The 22,409-nt window shown below is 45.4% G+C and overlaps 2 protein-coding genes across 4 annotated transcripts in view; one reads left to right on the plus strand and one right to left on the minus strand.

The window, feature by feature from the left end:
• Window positions 1-10: 10 nt before the first annotated feature.
• IDH3A (isocitrate dehydrogenase (NAD(+)) 3 catalytic subunit alpha) lies at window positions 11-18,302 on the plus strand. The gene is made up of 11 exons (XM_066354802.1): window positions 11-99; window positions 1,951-2,013; window positions 5,401-5,484; window positions 8,170-8,284; window positions 9,076-9,263; window positions 9,744-9,877; window positions 10,590-10,692; window positions 10,792-10,856; window positions 12,714-12,798; window positions 13,224-13,376; window positions 16,904-18,302. The coding sequence occupies exons 1-11, from the start codon at window positions 73-75 to the stop codon at window positions 16,985-16,987; spliced, it is 1,101 nt and encodes a 366-aa protein (XP_066210899.1). The 5' UTR covers window positions 11-72; the 3' UTR covers window positions 16,988-18,302.
• Window positions 17,302-22,409, minus strand: part of ACSBG1 (acyl-CoA synthetase bubblegum family member 1) — a 37,940-nt gene continuing 32,832 nt past the window's right edge. For all 3 annotated transcript variants that reach the window (XM_066354795.1, XM_066354794.1, XM_066354793.1), the window contains 3 exons: window positions 21,962-22,101; window positions 21,267-21,510; window positions 17,302-19,185 (listed from right to left, as the gene is read on the minus strand). In XM_066354795.1, coding sequence (XP_066210892.1) covers window positions 19,100-19,185; window positions 21,267-21,510; window positions 21,962-22,101 — 470 coding nt within the window. In that variant the 3' untranslated portion in view covers window positions 17,302-19,099. The remainder of the gene's footprint in view (window positions 19,186-21,266; window positions 21,511-21,961; window positions 22,102-22,409) is intronic.

The following is a 22,409-nucleotide window of genomic DNA, read 5'->3' on the forward strand; positions in this document are numbered from 1 at the left end:
GGGCGTGCCTCGCAGTGGGGTTGCGCTACTGCGCACTGGAGCCGCTCTGTCGCCGCGGTGAGAGGAGACGCGATGGCAGGGCCCGCGTGGATGTCCAAGGTGAGCGCGGAGCGGGAGCGTGGATCTGGTCGATCTGAAGCGGAGGCGGCTCGGTGGCCCGCGTATAGCGCGTAGGAAGCCTGAGCCGGAAGCGCCACGCTGGGGGGGATTACGTCAAGGTCGAGGGAGGGGTGCGGACCTGCTCCCAGCGGTACCCCAGGCCAGAGCCCAGGCCCACGCCAAGCCGGACGGCCCGAGGCAAGGCCCCCTCTGCGCTGATGGCCGGACCTCCTCGTGTCTGCTCGGCAGGGCAGGGTCACCTCGCGGGCTGTGGGCACTGGGCAGGCGAGATTCCGTAGGGACCCCAGGCCGCTTCCTGCCAGTTCCCCTGTAGCTCTCCCCAATCTGCCCCTGAGGCTCTGTACCTCCGAAGGAGACGGGCACCCTACATCTTAGAATTGCCACCCGGACGCTCGTAGAGAAAACCAGAAGGGCCTCCACTTTTTTGTTGAGAATCTGCGTCTGGAGAGTTTCTGTGCTCCTGACAGCTTGGATGCCAGGGCTGGGCAGGGCTCAGACACTGCAGCTTCTTGGTTCCTGGGTGGCCCTCATCTGCGCCTGAAGAGGTCGTTCTCAAGGTCACGAAGGAAGTCGGTGTCACACCGCGACAGGAACCCAGGCGTCTGGTGTGTTCCCAGCTTAGTCCCACCACAGATTATAGGCACAGGAAAAAAACAGCCCTTCAGGTCTTCTGGTGGTCAAGAACAGTCCCCTAGAAATCTATGTAAAAAAAAAATTTTTTTTTCTGTAGAATTTGATACTCTTTCTCATTTGTTTGGAGTTTAAAGTGAGATCCACATGCAATGTTACTTGGTGAAAAAAGTTCTACACTGGAATATAGGTGTCTTAGGTGTAAATCCTGGTTTTGCTACTGATTGGCTGTGTGACCCTGAACAAATTACTTAACATCACTGAGCCTTAATATGTCCATCTGTAAAATATCTATACTTGCCTCACAGAGTTGTTTGAGGCTTAAATTAATGTGAAAACACCTTGTTCCTGTAGAAGGAACACATGCCTGAAACTTTCCTAGCTATCACAAACTTATTTTGCAATCATCAAACAAAACATAATTCTTGGACATCAATAATGGTTTTATTTAGTAACTGGGTTCTGCTTGTTACCTCTTTAGACCTGGATTTGTGTGTGATGGTAATTGTTATGTCATATTTGGTCCATAAGGTGAAGCAACTTCTGTGTCACTGTCTAAACAGAATTCAATCCCTTAGTCACTGAGATTACATTTAACACCTAATTCAACTGTGGTAGAAGCCTTCAGACAAGGAACCAAAGCAAAGGGACTAAAGCAGCACCATTGATAATGTGTTAGTCAATTTATTTTGTCTTTAGTGTGGTCTACAAGAAAAAAACCCAAAAAACATATTGAGAGCATATTGGGTTGTGGAATCAGAAGACAAGGTTCTCTGACATGGACTCCCCATGTAACCTTTGACAGTCATTTGTCCTCTGTGGGGACATTTATTCCCTTTTGGGATTGGAGCAGAAAGCGCCTCAAAGACGGATCATTTGAGGAAAATCCAATGTTTGAACTGAAAAAAATACAGTTTCATTCTGCCTTCAACATATTTTGACAGCTTATGTTGATAAAATTGACTTTATAGTATATAGTATTTAAGTTCTCAAAGCAAAAGGTAATCTGAATATTGAGGTTTTTGGATCTGAGGTAGATTGCCACATTGAGCTAATATATGAGAAAATACTCCTCAGAAGTTCCCAAATATCTCTGCAAACTTGCAGCATTAGCAACCATCAGAAATGGTTTTATCTCTGCCTCTTAATGCATGTGGTTTTAATTCTGTGCATGACATTTCTTTGTTGATATTAATATAGGTCTCTCGGCTACTGAGCGCATTCTACAACCCAAAACAGGTGACCAGAGGTTTTGCTGGTGGTGTGAGTATAATTACGTCTTTTTTTCCTTTTAGAAGTTTCTCAAGAAAGATGCTCTAACACATTATGTCGCCCTTTATCTCCATTTATTTAAAATGATTGGCTAACATTTATAAATCTATTAGATCACATTTAAAAGAATTATATTACACCTAGCTATGTAAGCCTGTCACATTAAGATCTGGAAGGAGCCTTGTTAAAAATAGAAATTTCCCTTGAGCCTGTTACTTTATTTCACAATCTCATTTTGCTAAGATAGTTTTTTTCAAAACTAATATAAGTTGAGAAAAAATTGTTGAGAAGCTTCAAACCTGCTTTGCATTTTTATTTTTTGAGCTTCTCTAAAAACAGTAGATTGGTCACCAAATAGGAATGCCTCAAAAATCTGTAAATCCTGTAGGCTTATGCTTTCCTTATGCAATCCTTATAGACTATCATGTTAGTGTATCATCTAGTTCTCATGAAATCTGCTGTTTTTAGAATTCCCAGCATTAGTTTGACCTGTGGTGGTACAGTGGATAAAGTGTTGACCTGGAATGCTGAGGTTGCCAGTTCAAAACCCCAGGCTTGCCTAGTCAAGGCACATATTGGAATTGGTGCTTCCTGCTCTTCCACCCTTCTCTTTCTCTTTCTCTTTCTCTTTCTCTCTCTCTCTCTCTCTTTCCCCTCTCTAAAATGAGTAAATTAAAAAAAATGTGTGTGTGTGTGTGTATGTGTGTGTGTGTGTGTGTTTTTAAAGAATTCCCAGCATTAGAGTTCTGTGCTTTAAAAGCTGATACCACATTTTTAAAGCATTCTAAGATTTTGGATCAGTGACTTCCTGTATGCTTTTATTTTAGCTTTCTTACAGAATCTGGTTTGGACTTCATAATTCCTATGCTCCCATGTCACATCTTATTCTATGAGGCATTTGCAAGACCCATAGTATATGTTTTTCCCCCACTTTCTGTACTGTGGAATAAAGGACGTATTTTTGGTGGCCTGATGACATTCATCACAATATGTTGGAAGAATAGGAAGAAGCCAGAGGTCCTGGGCTCTGCTCATGCAAAGATGCACAGTATGGCTGCATTTCAAGCTTAATGACAGTGAAGCAAGCATTTCAAATGCATTTCTGAAAGCTAATGAATGAGATGATCATTGCTCTCTGCTGTGACTTAATTTTCATACTATCCTTTTTTTTTTTTTTTTTGTATTTTTCTGTAGTTGGAAACGGGGAGGCAGTCAGACAGACTCCCGCATGCGCCTGACCAGGATCCACCCGGCATGCCCACCAGGGGGCAATGCTCTGCCCATCTGGGGCATTACTCTGTTGTAACCAGGGCCATTCTAGCTCCTGAGGCAGAGGCCATGGAGCCATCCTCAGTTTCCGGGCCAACTTTGCTCCAATGGAGCCTTGGCTGCAGGAAGGGAAGAGAGAGACAGAGAGGAAGGAGAGGGGGAGGGGTGGAGAAGCAGATGGGCGCTTCTCCTGTGTGCCCTGGCCGGGAATCGAACCCGGGACTCCTGCATGCCAGGCTGACGCTCTACCACTGAGCCAACCGGCCAGGGCCCATACTATCCTTTTTTTTTTAAGTATTAGCCTGGTTGTGGAGGGGAATATTTTTGAAAGAAATACGAAGAGAAACTAATTTTTTAGAAAATTTCTTTAGTTGTACAGAAAAATTTAATTAGTCCAGCTGCTCAGGGAACATCACTGGAAGGCAAAAGATCAGGGAAACTTGAATCAGTGATTTAAAAGAAAGTAGCACAGGCAGCTGGAACTAGAAAAGGCCGGGGACCTTGTCTGAGCCAAACCTACAGGTAGAGAAAGTCCCCAGATAATGATGAATACTTCCTAAGTGGAGAGAGGGTCTGAGTATTATCCTTTCTTTTTTTTTTTAAAGTGAAAAGAGGAGAGATAGTGAGACAGACTCCTGCATGCATCCAGACTGAGATCTATCCAGCAACCCCTGTCTGGGGCCAATGCTGGCATTAATTGAGCTATTTTTAGCACCTAAGGCTGACATTGGGACCAACCGAGCTACTCTCAGTGCCTGGGGCCCCTGCTTAGACCAGTCAAGCCACTGGCTGCAGGAGGGGAAGAGAGAGAGAAGGGGGGAGAGGGAGAGAGAGAAGCAAATGGTCGCTTCTCTTGTGTACTCTGACCGGGAATCGAACCTGAATGTCCATACGCTGGATGTTGGCTCTATCTGTTGAGCCAACTGTGAATATTATCTTAACCAATTTAAATCTTCTAATCATTTCTCTTTATATATTTTTATTTTTACGTTTGAAGTGCTGGCTTCATCTTGCTTGAAGCCTTTGAAATAAATTGTCACTCTAAGTATAACTGAGACTTTGCAAGTATAATCATATGAACTATTATTGGTTACAAGTAAACTTTGCTGAGTTTATTTCAATTACATTTGTCATTAAGGAGCCAGTTTTATAGAGGCACCGAAACAAATGAAGACCCTCTCTTAATGTGAAATGTCTTCTCTGACAAAACAGACTTCAGTGGTATTTTGGAGGTGTGTTGGAAAGTGTTTCATGAGACTGAACAGGTTGTGTGAGAAACTAAACTTTCCAGGACCCCAGTGGAGAGGAAAGCACTTGCCTTCAGGAGAAGCCCTTTCATTTTTAGTGAGAATATTATTGAATTGTTTTGTTCTCTTTACTTTAACAGACTTGAATTAATGGGTCCCTTTGGAGCTTGTCTGAAAAGAAATATCAATTAGGAAATCTACTTAGGAGTTTAATTTATTTTTGTTTTATCTAAAGTGTACTACTTGAATTTTTTCTACAACCTCTTAGCTCAGATAAAGAGTAGACTTGCGGAGTCTGAGCCTTGGCCGGTTGCTCAGTGGATAGAGCCTGGCATATGGAGCTCCCAGGTTTGATTCCCAGTCAGGGCACACAGGAGAAGTGACCATCTGCTTCTCGTTTCCTTCTTTTCCTTTCCCTCTCTCCCCTCCCCTCTCCCTCTTCTCCCTCAGCCAGTGGCTTGATTGGTTCAAGTGTGACCCTGGTGCTGAGGATAGCTCAGTTGGTCTGAGCATTAGCCTCGGGTGCTCATTGATTTGAGCATCGGTTGATTTGATCATAGGCGCTAGACGGGTTGTTGGGTAGATCCCAGTCGAGGCACATATAGGAGTCTGTCTCACTATCTCCCCTCCTCTCGCTTGGAAAAAAGAAAGAAAGAAAAATAAAAGAATTGTGGAGTCTCTTGAAACTTGCCTCTTTTGATGAGTCCTGGGGAGGGAGGTGTGTTTTTCTTTACAGTATTTGGGTCTTCTTGAGACACACCCCGCCAACACACATAAAATGGATTTTTTTGTCAATGATATTCTTTTTTAAACCTTCAAAAATCAATTCTTATTGTCTTCTTTGATGATTTCTTATATTCAGGTTCAGACAGTAACTTTAATTCCAGGAGATGGTATTGGCCCAGAAATTTCAGCTTCAGTTATGAAGATTTTTGATGCTGCCAAAGTAAGTGGACTTCAAAAATACCTTTAACAGTAATCTGTAGAAAACTTTTTTAGTCTCTGAACTCTTAGGATGAATTGTTTGCATTTGTATGAAGTAGATACACTCTGTCGTTAATCTTCACAATTTTAACTTAAACACTGGTGTCCACTGCTGTCACTCTTGGTGTTTTAAGCCACTGCAGTGGCATTGGTTCTGTGGAAAGCAGTCAAGGCAGTAGTACCGAGTTATTCGTGGATCTCTGAACCCTGCCTGGGCGTAAGGTCTTCCAGCCCTGCCAGGTCACCTGTCTACTGCCTTCAGCTTTTCTGCCCAAGAGAATATAACACTATATAGGAGATTCTGAAAGATTTAAAAGAATTTCTGCTGTGGTATTATCAAGTGTGAGGTATTATTATTCTAACAGCTTAGCCTTTAATACTGGTGGATATTTTAAAATCCTTTTGGGAATTTAGGAAACTTGGACTTTGACATGATGCTTTATTACTGCTATTTATAGCTGCTTGGTGATATAATGTATAAGATTAAATCAGTGGTTTTTATGATACCAACAACTGTAAGTCAAGAAATGTACTTTATTTAAACTATACATACATTGTTTTTCTTTCCTTTTTACCTTTTTTTTTTTAAATTCAGTAAGAGGAGGGGAGGCAGAGACTTCTGTATGTGCCCCAACTGGGATCTACCCGGCAAGCCCACTAGGGGGGCGATGCTCTGACCATCTGGGGCCTTGCTCCATTGCTCAGCAACTGAGTTCTTAGTGCTTGAGGCAGAGGCCATGAAGCCATCCTCAGCGCCCAGGGGCCAGCTTACTCCAATCGAGCCATGGCTGCAGGAGGGGGGGAGAGAGAGAGAGAGAAGCGAGATGGAGAGGGGTGGAGAAGCAGATGGTCACTTCTCTTGGGTGCCCTGACCAGGAATTGAACCCAGGACATCCACGCACCAGGCCCAACGCTCTACCACTGGGCCAACTGGTCAAGGCCTCTTTTTCACTTTTATCTATTGATTTTAGAGAGGAAGTGGGAGATAGAGAGAGAAAGACATCGATATCTTGTTCCACTTATTTATGCATTCATTGGTTGATTCTTGTATGTGCCCTGACTGGATATTGAACCCACAACCTTGATGTATTAATATGACACTCTAATTAACTGAGCTACCTGGCCAAGGCCTGTACATATTCTTTTTCTACATGAGCTTCTAATTAAAACTCCTGCAGAGGAAATGATGCTTGCACATTTCTAGGTGAACTGAAATATGATTGTTTCCTGAGTTGTAAGTTCCTTGTCAGTGAAGAGCATGTCTTACTCTGCTCTTACTCCTAGTATACACTCAGTGTGCTGGCTGTCAATCGTGGGTGTACACATTGAAGGATGTGGGTGGAAAGAAAGGATGATGTTGTGGTTTATGTCTTGAAACTGTTGCCTTCATAGGTTATGCAATATATCTTGCTTTTTAAAAAAAGCTTACTGAAAAATAATTCACAGTGAACAATTCACCCATTTAAATTGTACAGTTCACTGACCTGTGGTGGCACAGTGGATAAAGCGTCGACCTGGAAATGCTGAGGTCGTCGGTTCGAAACCCTGGGCTTGCCTGGTCAAGGCACATATGGGAGTTGATGCTTCCTGCTCCTCCCCCCTTCTCTCTGTGTCTCTCTCCTCTGTCCTCTCTCTCTCTCCTTTTTTTTTTTTTTTTGTATTTTTCTGAAGCTGGAAATGGGGAGAGACAGTCAGACAGACTCCCGCATGTGCCCGACCAGGATCCACCCGGCACGCCCACCAGGGGCGATGCTCTGCCCACCAGGGGGCGATGCTCTGCCCCTCCGGGGCGTCGCTCTGTTGCGACTAGAGCCACTCTAGCGCCTGGGGCAGGGGCCAAGGAGCCAGGGCCCGGGCCATCTCTGCTCCAATGGAGCCTTGGCTGCGGGAGGGGAAGAGAGAGGCAGAGAGGAAGGAGGGGGAGGGATGAAGCAAACGGGCGCTTCTCCTGTGTGCCCTGGCCGGGAATCGAACCCGGGACTTCTGCACGCCAAGCCGACGCTCTACCACTGAGCCAACCGGCCAGGGCCTCTCTCTCCTTTCTAAAATGAATAAATAAATTAAAAAAAATTTAAATTGTACAATTCAATGATTTTCAGTATATCCACAGAGTTGTGCAACCTTCACCATGATCTAACTTTAGAACATTTTCATCTCCCAAAAAGAAACCTCATATTCATTAGAAGTCATTTCCATTCCCTGTCTCTCACCCTATCCCTCCACAGATTTTGTCTCTGTATGTTTCATATGAATAGAATCTTATAATATATAGTCTTTTATGACTGGCTTATTTCACTTAGCATAGTGTTTTCCAGGTTCATCAATATATCAGTTCTATGTAACATTTTTGTGAACCATATTTCTCCATTCCTAATGATATTCCAATTATAGCCACATTAAAGAGTTGTGAATGACTGAAGTGGGCAGTTGGCAGCTAGGAGTATGACTGGACAGGGGTGATGTGGAGAGTCCCTCTGGACAAGGTAGAGAATGACATCTTTTCTTGCATGTCAGGAACTTTCTAGATCTTTATTGTGTGTGTTTTCACTAGTCGCATCCAACAGTGAAGAATTTGTTGATAATTGTGATGTGAATGTCACTCATGTTCAGTCTTTCCCCTTCATGTGCTCTATGTTGTGCCATCCAGGCCCCCATTCAGTGGGAGGAGAGGAATGTCACTGCCATTCAAGGACCAGGAGGAAAGTGGATGATCCCTCCAGAAGCCAAAGAGTCCATGGACAAAAACAAGATGGGTCTGAAAGGTAGCTGTGAAATGGACATGATGCTGATTTCTGTTATAGGCTGCTATATTTTTAGAAGTTTATTCATTTAAGCTAAATAAAGCTAGTTTCTAATGAAGCTACTTACCCATAGTAAGATGCTGTGTTTTCAAAACCCTAGTATGAGATAGGCTTTAAATCCAGACAGATCAAGTTTAAATCTCATCTCTGTTACTTACTGCCTGTGAGGTTTGCACAAATTTCTTATTTTTGGTTTTCAAAAAGAATTTTGGGTTGTTTTCATCCACTTTAAGTGACAGTTACAGAGTTGATACTTCATAGGGTGGTGGTGAGGATTAGACCGTGTCACTCTTGGTCCTCAGTCAGTGGGTGCTCAGTTAATGTTCCAGAAATCTTCCTTGAGGAGAGTTCCTTCCTTCATCTGAGTCTGAGGGGCAGGTAAAGTCAGAGGCAGAACACACGTGCAAGGCAGCCCAAGTGGGTCAGTGGGTCAGTGGGTGACAGTGGGAGTGGGTGCGAATGTTTGCCTGAGGCTGACCAGCCAGGGTGGACTTACCCACAAGAAAGAGAACATCTGACTTAAGAAACAGCACCTGTTTTTCCTTTGAAGTGACTTGCTCTTTTGTGAAAGTGTCCCTTGGTTCATAAAGCATGTATGTTAACATGTTGTACAGCCACTTGACATCCAAGGTAAAGGCCCTAAATACTTTGGTAAATTGAAACCAAAAAATTGGAATTTCAAGTAAACATTATGAACTTGTGTTTATAAAGAAGAGAAGATGCTTTTCTCATCTGGTTGTTCTCTATTACAGGCCCTTTAAAGACTCCAATAGCAGCTGGTCACCCATCCATGAATTTATTGCTGCGTAAGACTTTTGACCTTTATGCAAATGTCCGACCATGTGTCTCAATCGAAGGCTATAAAACCCCTTACAACGATGTAAACATTGTCACCATTCGCGAAAACACAGAAGGGGAGTACAGTGGAATTGAGCATGTGGTATGTTCATTTCAGAGACTTGTTATTCTTAGCTGGGTGGTTTCCCAAGTGCTTTGGCAGTTGTTCAGATTCCCAGTGAAAATATCTCCCGGAGCCAGTTCCCTTTGACCTCTGTGAGGTGTGGGCATTTGTCTTAGTCCTGGGTGTCTGGCCAACAGTCCTCACATAGAAGCCAGGGAATGGCATGGGCCTAGGAACGTGCCCTCTCTTTGAACTTTGAATCCTGACTTGGTGAGGATGTTCTTGGGCTGGAGACTATCTCTGCACCTCAGTTTTCCACTTCTGTGCACTGGGGCTTCTAGCACCTACCTCAGAGGACTGAGTCAACATTAACCCCCCTGGTGTAGCATATACATGATGCTAGCCATGGTTGCTGGCACTGTGTTAGCGTGCCACTAATGATACTATTGACACACAGCAGCTGTCTAGTGCCGAGATGTTGCCACACCCTTTCCAGCAACGCAGGGCTTTGTCTTTCAGATTGTGGACGGAGTTGTGCAGAGTATCAAGCTCATCACCGAGGAGGCAAGCAGGCGCATTGCAGAGTTCGCCTTTGAGTACGCCCGGAACAATCATCGGAGCAACGTCACTGCTGTGCACAAAGCCAACATCATGTGAGTCCCTGCGGGGCCAGCACCCTGTCTTGCTCTGTGGGGGGAGCAATGATGGGGCTTTCCATTCTTCTGTCCAGCTTGCTCACTGCTTCCTGATGTCTCTGAAAAATAACCTGTAACTGGTGAGAGGGTCACATGCTTCTCTTATGTCGTGATCTCCTATTTTGTGTGCCTCACTGGGTGAATGATTAGAGCAGATCTAGTGTCGGGGGGGCAGGAATTCAGGCTCTGGAAGTTTAAGGAGGGACTGAGACATATCAGAGAAGGAAGCTGTAGAGTCTGGAACCACGGCAGAAGCGGCATAGCAAGAGTGTTTCTGAGAATGCTACATGCTCGGGGGCTTAAAATAGCTCTCATAGTGCTAATACTGTTGGGTGTGTTATTCAGTCCCGGTCTATTAAAGGCCATCTGTGAATGTATAAAGAAACAGGTTTCCTCACCTGCTTTCCCCCAAGAAAAGTGTTGAGCATGTAAAATAGTAAAACCATTTAAATAGTTAACCTTTTAAAACAATTTTAGCATTTTCTTATTAATAGATCTTTCTTAATTCTTGCTGGATAACACTGATACCTAAAAAATAATTTTACTGTAATTGAAATTATACATATTGGCTTCTGGAACTTACTTTCTTGAATTTATTTTACTTTTGTGATTTGATGCTTTTCTTTCTACAAATTTTTGCTTTCAATGATTTCTATTTGATTAAATACAGGCGAATGTCAGATGGGCTTTTTCTGCAAAAATGCAGAGAAGTTGCAGAAAACTGTAAAGATATTAAATTTAATGAGATGTACCTTGATACAGTATGTTTGAATGTAAGTATCTTCATACTTATCTTCTCCTTTCTGTGGTGTGTTGTGTGTCCATGTGCTGTGCAGTTTTGATTGCTAAATGCACAAATGCGTTTCTTGTAGATGGTCCAAGATCCATCCCAATTTGATGTTCTTGTTATGCCAAATTTGTATGGAGACATTTTGAGGTAAGTCTGATTGCAGCCTTTTTGCCTATAGTTTATTTATAAATGCCAAAAAATAAATTGTGTCTGCTGAAAGATGTGAGTTCAGCTGTAACAATTTAGGTGGTGGTATCAGTGAATACATGTTAGAGGATTGTTCCTTCTTTTATGTGCCTTATCAGCTCTGGGCTCTTGCTCCTTGCTCATGAGTTCCTGCTTCACATTCTTCAGATGTTTTATTGGTTGGCTGGTTGATTGACTTCAATGTTTTCTGACTCTCTACGTAGGTGGGTGGTCATTTTTAGAGAATTTTATAACTTTTGACATAATTTCAGACTTAAAAAAGTTGTAAGAATGGTACACAGAATTCCTATGTACTCGGCATCCACATTTCCCAGATGTTAACATTTTACCAAATTTACTGTATTTCTTCCTCTCTGTACACACTCATACTTATGATGTTAGCCAAATGGTGATTTTCTGAGTCCATCATTCCTTCTTACAGAGGCAGATTTAACGAGGGTGCACACCCTGGGCCCCAACTTCTGAAGGGCCCCACAAAACCCCAACTTTACACTTTTTCCTTTTTTTTTTTTTTTTTCATTTTTCCGAAGCTGGAAACGGGGAGGCAGTCAGATAAGACTCCTGCATGCGCCCGACAGGGATCTACCCGGCATACCCACCAGGGGGCGATGTTCTGCCCCTCTGGGGCATCACTCTGTTGCATCCAGAGCCATTCTAGTGCCTGAGGCAGAGGCCAAGGAGCCATCCCCAGCGCCCGGGCCATCTTTGCTCCAATGGAGCCTTGGCTGCGGGAGGGGAAGAGAGAGACAGAGAGGAAGGAGAGGGGGAGGGGTGGAGAAGCAGATGGGCGCTTCTCCTGTGTGCCCTGGCCGGGAATCAAACCCGGGACTCCTGCACGCCAGGCCGACGCTCTACCGCTGAGCCAACCGGCCAGGGCCTACACTTTTTTCTAATGACAAGAGGCTCATTATTTTCTTCTACACCCAGGGCTTCAACTGACCTTAATCCACCTCTGCCTTCTTACAGTCATTAGTTGGTATTCTGTTGGGATAAGCTTTTCCTTGTCTCATATGTATCTAGATCAATCAGTTAGGACTCATTTCTTTTATTCAGTGGTTATATCCATCACCATCATTCATTTGATGCTTATGTTGTCCTGACTTGGCCCTTTGAGCTGTCATTTGCTTTCTGGCACAGTCACATGCTCCAGGCTCATCCTGAATCTTCTTAGCTGTAGTCCTGGAATCAGCCACTTCTCCATGGAGTCCTGGTTCCTTTCAGTGGAGGATGCTATTTAAAATTGAAGTTGCCCTGGCCAGGTAGCTCAGTTGGTTAGAATGTTGTCCTGATATGCCAAGGTTGTGGGTTCAATCCCTGGTCAGGGCACATAGCAAGAATCAATCAATGAATGCATAAATAACTGAAACAACAATAAAAATTAATATCTGGGTGCTTGGCAAGGTGTTTTGTTTTTCAAACCAATACCCCTGACATTCTTTTTTAAGTGAGAGGAGGGGAGTTAATGAGAAAGACTCCCACGTGTGCCCAGAGTGAGATCCACCCGCCAACCCTCTTCTGGGGCCCTGCTTTAATCAACCAAGCTATTTTTAGCAACTGAGGCTGACATGCTTGGACTATTTGAGCTAACCTCAGTGCCCACGGCTGACGCTTGAATTAATCAAGCCACTGACTGTGGGAGAAGAGGGACAGAAGGGGAAGAGGGCGAGGGAGAGAAGCAGGTGGCCTCTTCTCTGTGCCCTGACCAGGAATTGAACCTGGAACATCCATATGCCAGGCTGACACTAGCCACTGAGCAAACTGGCAAGCGCCTATCCCTGACATTCTTTTTGCCTCCAGTGACCTGTGTGCGGGACTGATTGGAGGTCTTGGTGTGACACCAAGTGGCAACATTGGCGCCAACGGAGTCGCAATCTTCGAATCGGTAAGAACCCTACTTATACCCAAAGCATAATTCAGGTCAGAATGGTGTGAGAAACCAGGATGTTTGAACTTTTGAGTTTTTCTAATTGTTGAAAGAAAATGTTTTGTTGAGGTTTTTTATATAAGCTTGGTTTATGTTCCTGTTGTTTGTTTTGTGTCCATATTTTTTCTTTCCTTAGTTAAAATATTTTATCAAAAGTTGAAAGGAAAAGATGGTTTGTCCGTCCTATTGCAATATAGAAAAAAAAATTACTTCCGCCCTTTATTTTTGTGCGGCTTTATTTCTAGACCTGTGTCTGATGAACTGGGCGCAGCCGCTGTTCAGTAACTGTCTCTACTGGTGAGAAAAGATGACTGAGGGCCCAGCTTCCTGGAGGAGGTATGCTAGCCTGAGTCCCCCTGACAGTGCCGCATTTCCCGAGGCAGGTTCACGGGACGGCCCCGGACATCGCTGGCATGGACATGGCCAACCCCACAGCCCTGCTGCTCAGCGCGGTGATGATGCTGCGCCACATGGGGCTGTTTGATCACGCTGCGCGGATCGAGGCTGCCTGCTTTGCTACGATTAAGGGTGGGAAGGTAATGTAATGCCATCATCCTTGTACCGTAAAATGCATGTCTTCCACGTGCTTTTTCTGGGAGGGAGCACATGGTGGTGCTCAACATCCCCGAAGGACTGATGCTGAACAGGCTTTCTCCTTGGGGGGGTGGGGGGCGAGTGAACTCAAGGTGTGTGCGCACACATGTGCATTTCCTGAAGGGGGGACGGTCTAGGTGTTTCACCAGAAAAGGGCTGAGAAGCACTGAGTGAGCTGTAGAAAAACAGAGCTTTAGGAGTCAGAGCCAGCTCAGACACAGGTGTTCATTGTTGGTGATGTGAGCTTGGCCAAAACCATTACTTTTTCTACGCAGTTTTATTCTCCCAGCAGAAACCTATTGTGTACATTTTTTTTTTTTTTCAGAGACAGAGAGAGAGAGAGTCAGAGAGAGGGATAGATAGGGACAAACAGGAACAGAGAGAGATGAGAAGCATCAATCATTAATTTTTTGTTGCGACACCTTGGTTGTTCATTGATTGCTTTCTTATATGTGCCTTGACCGTGGGGCTACAGCAGACCGAGTAACCCCTTGCTCGAGCCAGCGACCTTGGGTCCAAGCTGGTGAGCTTTGCTCAAACCAGATGAGCCTGCGCTCAAGCCGGCGACCTCGGGGTCTTGAACCTGGGTCCTCGGCATCCCAGTCCGATGCTCTATCCACTGCGCCACCGCCTGGTCAGACTATTGTGTACATTTTAAGGTGTGAAGAGTACAGCAAACTGAAGACTAAGAGGAGACCTTGGGGCCTCAAGGAGCTCTAGTTCTGGTGGTTGATGGAGACACAGGTGTGTCTGTGACACAGTGGTGTTATATATTGTGCCACGTGCATCAGAAACAGAGGTATTAATGATAGCCAATATATCAAATACTTACATTTTACGTTCTTTGTACATGTCATCTCAGCAGATCCTCTTTACTATTCTGTGAGGTAGATTCTATAATGAATTCCATTATACAGCTGAGGAAACTGAAGCACAGAGAGAGATGAAGTAATTTGTCTAAGGTCTCATAGCTCCAAATGCCAGGGCTGAGGTTTGCACCCAGTCTAGCTCTTGCCCAACCAGCTTCACTGTTTCCATAAGCACCTGTGGCCCAAGAAGGGGTGCGATGGATTACTCAGAAAGTGGGAAGAGAATGGAGGAGGTGATGGCTTCACGGGCTGGGCTTTAAAGGCTGATCCATAATCTGGGGTCTCTTTTTTCTTTAAATTGTGGTAAAGTACACATAATACAAATTTTACCATTTTGAAGTGTATACTTCAGTGCTATTACGTATTTCATATTGTGCAACCATCACCACCATCCATCTCCAGAACCTCCTTTTCTAAACTGGAACTCCTTCCCCACTGAACGCAGACTCCCCTTCCCCCAGCTGTTGGTACCCACACTCCTCCTTTCCGTCTCTAAGACTCTGACTTCTCATCTAAGTGGAATTGTATATTTGTCATTTTGTGTCTGGTTTATTTCACTTAGCACAATGTTTTCTTTTTTTAAGTTTTTTTTATTTATTTATTTATTTTAGAGGAAGGGAGAAAGAGAGAAACAGACAGAAATACCTATCTGTTTCTCTGTGTGCCCTCACTGGGGTTTGAACTGGCAACTTCTGTACATCAGGATGATGTTCTAACCAACCGAACTACCCAGCCAGGGCTAGCATAATGTTTTCAAGGTTTACTCCTTTTTAAAAAATTCTTTAATTTGAAATTACTTTCTTGCAGCTAAAATACAAGAAACCCAAGCTGTTTTTAACAGCCTGACAGTTCCATTGAAGGGCATGTGATTTCGATTGGTTTTTATTCTGATGTTATATTTGTGAATTTAACCTATAGAGCCCAGAAGAGAAGTGCCAAATTACACAGTAGGCCCTTTTAATTATGTAGGATGCAGAAGTACAAGAGAAATATGAGGTCTGTTTGGGATTAAAGATATGATTTCGGCCCTGGCCGGTTGGCTCAGTGGTAGAGCATCAGCCTGGCGTGCGGGAGTCCCGGGTTCAATTCCTGGCCAGGGCACACAGGAGAAGCGCCCATCTGCTTCTCCACCCCTCCCCCTCTCCTTCCTCTTTGTCTCTCTCTCTTCCTCTCCTACAGCTGAGGCTCCATTGGAGCAAAGATGGCCCGGGCGCTGAGGATGGCTCTGTGGCCTCTGCCTCAGGCGCTAGGATGGCTCTGGATGCAACAGAGCGACGCTCCAGAGGGGCAGAGCATCGCCCCCTGGTGGGCGTGCTGGGTGGATCCCAGTCGGGCACATGCGGGAGTCTGTCTGACTGACTCCCCGTTTCCAGCTTTGGAAAAGAAAAAAAAAAAAGAAATGTTTCCTGGTAGAAAACAGAGTGGCTGTATGGGAGAATTTCTTTTTTTTTTTTTTTTTTTTCTGTATTTTTCTGAAGCCAGAAACGGGGAGAGACAGACTCCTGCATGCGCCCGACCGGGATCCACCCGGCACGCCCACCAGGGGGCGACGCTCTGCCCACCAGGGGGCAATGCTCTGCCCCTCTGGGGCGTCGCTCTGTTGCGACCAGAGCCACTCTAGCGCCTGGGGCAGAGGCCAAGGAGCCATCCCCAGCACCTGGGCCATCTCTGCTCCAGTGGAGCCTCGGCTGCGGGAGGGGAAGAGAGAGACAGAGAGGAAGGAGAGGGGGAGGGGTGGAGAAGCAGATGGGCGCTTCTCCTGTGTGCCCTGGCCGGGAATTGAACCCAGGACTTCTGCACACCAGGCTGACGCTCTACCACTGAGCCAACCGGCCAGGGCCTGTATGGGAGAATTTCTTGTTTAAAAAAGGGAATTTGAGACTTAGTGATTTAAATATTACCTTAGTATTTGTTTCCCAGCATCCAAAAACAGATCAAAATATGTCTTAAGTTTTTTAAACTTTAGAAATTCCCCAAGGGGCCCTGGCCGGGTAATTCGGTTAGAACGTTGTCCCAGTATGCCAAGGCTGCAGGTTTAATCCCCATTCAGGGCACATAAGGGAGTCAACCAGTAATGTATAAATAAGTGGAACAACAAATCAATGTTTCTCTCTTTCTCTCTCTCCCTCTCTTTCCCTTCCTCTCTCTAAAATCAATAAATTAAAAAATAAAAAAGCCTGACCTGTGGTGGCGCAGTGGATAAAGTGTTGACCTGGGAACACTGAGGTTGCTGGTTCAAAACCCTGGGCTTGCCTGGCCAAGGCACATATAGGAGTTGATGCTTCCTGCTCCTCTTAACTCTCTAAAATGAATAAAAGGAAGTCATTAAAATAAATAAATAAATAAATAAATTCTCCAAGGGATATATGATTGCCTTGTTTAGATATTAAATGTCCATAATCAAACATCTTGGCATCTGCCATGGACAGCAAGACTCCCGCCCTCCTGGGTAGGTCGATGGGGTGAGGTGCAGTGAACTAAATGAAAGAGAGCAGACAGGTAACTTGCTCAGCTGGTTATCTCACCAGGTGCTTTAAACAAAAAAACCTTGCTTTGGTTTAATATGATACATTTTTACTTTTCCTTTTTCCTTTCCTCAGAACTTAACAAAAGATTTGGGAGGCAATTCAAAATGCTCAGACTTCACAGAAGAAATCTGTCATCGAGTGAAAGATTTAGATTAAGGTTTCTACAGATGGTATTCGCATCAGTCACTCCAAATGACACCATGTAAACTTGTATGAGAACACGTCCCATTCTGTGTGCACTTGGTTTCCATGTTTCCTGACAGAGTACATTTCTAGATCGTGCATATTAATAAAGTCGGTTCAAAGGATGCAGGTGATGTCCTTAAGTCTGCTTTCAAAGGACTTTTCCAAGTGCATGTTTTATTTATTAATGTCTGTTTGGTATACATTTTTTGTAAACTCTAAGTGGACCGTATCATTTGCCATGTTAACCATTTTACACGTTAGTTAAAACAGTTTTTCCTCAGCTGTAAATATGATACAGAATTAAGAGAAAACATCTAACTTTTTAAAGAGAAAGTTTTCCTTAGTTTATGAAAAATGTAATAGAATTAAAACAGAATACTGACATAATAGCACAAGATGACATTCTTATTAATAAATGGGTACAAGAGAAATTTCCTAAGTTCACATCAACAACAGTGACAATGATGTATTTCTGTATGATGTAGAAAACTAACACAGATTTGTCCTTTATATGAATTACTGAGTATGAATAAAGACTTCAGATCAAAGAAAATTAAGAGATGTAACTTTTGTTAATAAGATGTAGGTAATATATTGACTTCAAAGACACAAATGCATTTTGTTTATTTTGTTACCTTGAGATTTACAGTTCTTGAACTTTCCATGAAGTAAAGGGCCATACGTCCTCTTCACGATACATGTTAAGCATCATGGGTAACAGCCTTTGAGCCCCTGGACTGCCAAGTCAGACACGGCAGCTGACCACTGTCTGCGGCCACACTTCTGCAGCATGCATGTCAACTGCTAAAAGTGATCCTGCTAAAACGTCTGGCCACACTATGAATTTTGTTACAGTGACTGCCCCTCTCCCTTTCCTAGAGCACTATTAGTAAGAGACAGCAAGCTCAGCTGAGCTAGTTCACAGAGCTCTGCAGCATAGGGCTTGGGCTCACAGCCTTTGACCTTCAGGCACCCTGCCCTCCCCCAGCATGATTTTTCTTCATCTTCAGACTCCGAGTCACTATTTTCCTGAACAGTTACCCTTTGGCCCCAAACCAAAGGCAACTCAGGTTGTCCCTTGCCCTTCGTGTAATAAAGCAAACCTGTGGCTTTGCATAATGTATCCAGGTCACAGGGATTTCTTAACAGATGTCCGTGTCTGAGTGCTTTTTTAGGCTTGTAACCAGGCTTAACAATTTTACGTGTATTTCACTCTGTTTAAGCTGCTGCTGCTTCTGTTTTATTGGATTGTGCAAATTATTCTTAGGTTCACACTAATAAAGAATTCCCAAACCGACTAAAATGTGGGCTTTCTCTGCCTTTTCCCATTAGATGCCTTAGGTCACTGGCTCAGCTTATACTAGGAATGGCTGCTTTGCTTCAGGTGATCTGAGTGACGGCTGGTGCCTCTGCTTGTTCCAGGCGCTAGTGGTTAGTCATGCCTGTTGCACACGGTCCTGTGGGTTAATACCCACCGCTGTCTCGACTGGTCTCTTCTGCTCAGCTGACAGAAAAAAATTACGTACTTGTTGACAGTTCTGTTAAAAAGTTTAATGTCCAAATCACATTAAATACAAACAGGCAGCAGCAATTCTATGAAGCATCAAGTCAGTGGGCGAGTGCGGGGAGGAGAGCCTGGGAATGGAGTGACAGGTTGGCAGCGTCCAGCAGATTCCAGAGTAAGTGAGTGAGTTATAGCGTCCGCTTTCCCTGCAGCACACACGGTAACACAAACCGACTTCCCCGCCCTCCCCCACACAGCCTGCGGCTGGCGGGCCTGCTCAATGAGCCCATAAAATCTACCTGGAACTAAGACCAAAAAGTGTCAGCCCTTCAGTTCTGGAAGGAGAGCTGGTCTCCTGTTACCTGAACAAAAAGCAATACGTAGAATTACAACTATGACATGCGAAGCTTCTCGGAATTCTCCGCTATTGGCATGAGACCTGGCAAATGTTGATGCTGGTGCCATACCTGACGAGACCTAATAGACCTGCCAGAAGTCCCCATGCCCAAACTGAAGAGGACGTGGATCAGAACTCTCCAGGAGGCTTGTCGGCGTCAGGAGGAGGAAGGAAGCCCTGCTTACTTTTTTTTCTCTTGGTAAAAGGAATCGATGGTGTCTCTGTACTTCTCCAGGACGGTGAGCCGTCTCAGTTTCATTGTGGGACCTAAAAGAGAAATTGGAAAAAGTGAGTGTGAGGCTCTGAGAAATCTGAGGCAATACGTGGTCAAGATCCAGACTGAGTCCTGTAACTGGAATTAAGCCACCAGAGAAAACAGTAGCCAGACTCTGAGATGGCCCTAAGTGACCCTTGGTACCCATGTTGCACCAGCATTGGTTGAAAGGGCCAACAGAACACAGAAGTGATGGTCTGTCACTTGAGAGACCAGTTTCTTTCATGTACGTAGTAGTGTGAGCCATGTCCACCTTACCCTTGAGACTTGAACCTGTTTCTGACCTCGATGTATTTTCTATGCTGTCCCCTGAATGAATAAATTATTCAATCAACCAAAATGATAAGACTACAAGTTCTGCCCTGGGCTCTGAGGATCACTGTTTCTGGGGCAAGCCCACTGCTGTGTTGTGAGGCAGCCTGTGGAGAGGCCACTGCTCTGGCCAACAGCCACCGAGTGGTCCCCGCCAGCTCCAGATGGCTGCTGCCCAGCCAACACTTGCTGCAACCTCATGAGAGACCCCAAGTCAGAACCACTCAGCTAGGTACCTGGATTTATGACCTACAGAAAGTAAGGTAAGCTTTTACTGTTTTAAGCTGCTAGATTAGTAGGTAGTTTGTTACACAACAATAACTAATGTGCAAGTCGTCCACATTTTGGTGAAAGTTCAGACACTGTTGGACATTGTGTTTTGACTACCTGTGATGGAGGAGGGGGTGGCCTGGCTGACAGGCCTCTAAATCATTCATCTTGGACTTGGTTCTCCCTCAAAAGCAAGGGCAAAATGGCTCAGAGTCAAGGTCCTGGGCAGCTGAAAGTTCATTTTGTGCTAACTCATTCTTGGCTATGTAACTGGAGACTCCAAAATCAGAGTCATTTCTATAAACTGCTTGGAGAGGACATCTGTCTGGCTGACTGTGCACTCAATATCAGACCAGTCAGACATGCTCCAGGCCTGACTGCAGATTAACATTACTGTGGCAGTGTGTCTGAGTTCAACTTTGATGGGTCTGAGGGCACCCTACTGAAGAAGCCATTGCCAACTCCCCTGTGCCATGAAGACACCCCAAGATGCTTTAAGAATGACTTCATCCACTTTGCTGAGGCCACACCTTCCACAGAACTGGAAGGACCTAGCAGAGTCCTAGTTCTGTGGACCATAGTCCAGAAGGGCTTCACCACTGTACCTGCCATGTGAGCTGACTTGACAGATTATGATGGTCTCACCCTCTAGAGCAGGGGTCCCCAAACTTTTTACACAGGGCCAGTTCACTGTCCCTCAGACCATTGGAGGGGCTGCCACATACAGTGCTCCTCTCAATGGGCACCAATGAAAGAGGTGCCCCTTCCAGAAGTGTGGCAGGGGCCAGATAAATGGCCTCAGGAGGCCGCATGCGACCTGCGGGCCATAGTTTGGGGACGTCTGCTCTAGAGTTAGGTACTCCAGCCCAAACACTAACAGGGTCTTGGTGTCTGCCACATGGCCACATGGTGATCTGAGGGGACAGTGGCCTATAGTCAAAGCAAAGTCAAATATCTGTTTGGCCCTGGCCAGCTGGCTCAGTGAATAAAGCATCAGCCTAGCATGCGGACATCCTGGGGTCGATCCCCAGTCAGGGCACACATGACCATCTGCTTCTCTTCCCCTCCTCCCCTTTCTCTTACTCTCTTGCAGCCAGAGGCACAACTGGTTTGAGCATCAGCCCCAGGCACCAAGGATAGTTTGGTTGGTCCAAGCGCTGGCCTCAAGTGCTGAGGATAGTAGCTTGGTTAATTTGAGCATCAGCCCTAGATGGGGGTTCCTGGGTGGATCTTGGTCGGGGTGCATGCAGGAGTCTCTCTCCCTTCCTCTCACTTGAAAAAACAACAACAACAACAAAAACTGTTGTATGTTAAAATTAACATGTTCCAGCACATACCTTGTACATGCAACAGGCTCTCAACCACAGCTCATGCACTGAGCAGTGTCCTCTCACGTGAATAATGTCTGTCAGTAACCCAAAGTACCGTCAGGGACCTCTGCCCTCCCACATAGTGCCTGAAACAGTGGGAAATAGAATAAAAACAAACCTACCCAACTCTCCACCTGAAATGGAGAAGTCCCTCTCAAGAATAGCCCACTTCTGGATGTGGTAGGGTTGGGCGGCCGCCTTCCTGTTCACCCTCCGGATGCCCTCTTCAATGGCCTGGTACACGGCCTCATCCTTCCCCACGATCTCCGACACCGTGGTGGCTTTGCTGCCCACCTGCTGGCAGAACTCCACAGCTTGCTCGGTCAGATTATCAGTAGGGTCAGAGGTGTCCGGGTCCAGAACGCACTGCAAACCAGAGACGAATCAGCACCATGCCTCAGTCCACAGCCCGCAGCCCAGTCTCGGAGCAATGTTACTGCTGGTGTCCAGGAGGTGGATCCTGTGAGCTATGGTTCTAGGGTGCAGCTGCCCTGATTGTGGTGGGAGGAGGAGAGGTCTGAGACTTAGAGCTTAGAGACCTCAAGCAATAAAACCATATTGAGAGCAGGAAACATAAGCCCTGCCACGTCCAACATGTGGAGGCTAACGACCTGCTCAGTAGACTATGCTGGAAGACATGAAGGACAGTCACAGAAACATGTTGCTAATGGTACCTCCAGGGAAGCAGGAATTTCCCCATGGGATGGCTGCCCCTCAGTGCAGAACTAACTGCCTATTCCAGAATAAAGTCCTAATACCCACCTAGACATGTCCTTTCTAAACATGGTTTCAGCTTGGGCCTGACTCACAGACACACCTTCAGGGTGAGCAGCATGGACAGGAACTTCCTCTGGTCCCCGATCAGCATGGCACTGCTGATGATTGGCAGCTCTGTCTTCACAGCCTCCTCGATGGGCACTGGGGCCACATTCTCCCCACCGGCTGTGATGATCAGTTCTGGGGAGGCAAGGCCAGGCCTCGGCTGAACCATGACTCAAGCCTCAACCGAGGCCAGAGCAGCGAGCAGCACTGTTGGGCACGTGGGGAGACCAGAGGTGTCCCTCTTTAGCAGAGGAGAAGCAGCACTCCCTAGAATCCCCTCACACCTGCTGGGGGTGGTGGCAGTTTCTAGAGGACAAATGCTTACCCAGTGCTCCCACTCCACTCATCAACTAAAACTGCTTACTCAGACATTTACCAGACCCTCCTACCTCACCCTGAGTCCCCATGTCACCCCTCCCTGCCTTTGCTAAGTGATGACCACT

This window comes from Saccopteryx leptura, chromosome 13 (assembly GCF_036850995.1).
Source record: "Saccopteryx leptura isolate mSacLep1 chromosome 13, mSacLep1_pri_phased_curated, whole genome shotgun sequence".
Classification (NCBI taxonomy): domain Eukaryota; kingdom Metazoa; phylum Chordata; class Mammalia; order Chiroptera; family Emballonuridae; genus Saccopteryx; species Saccopteryx leptura.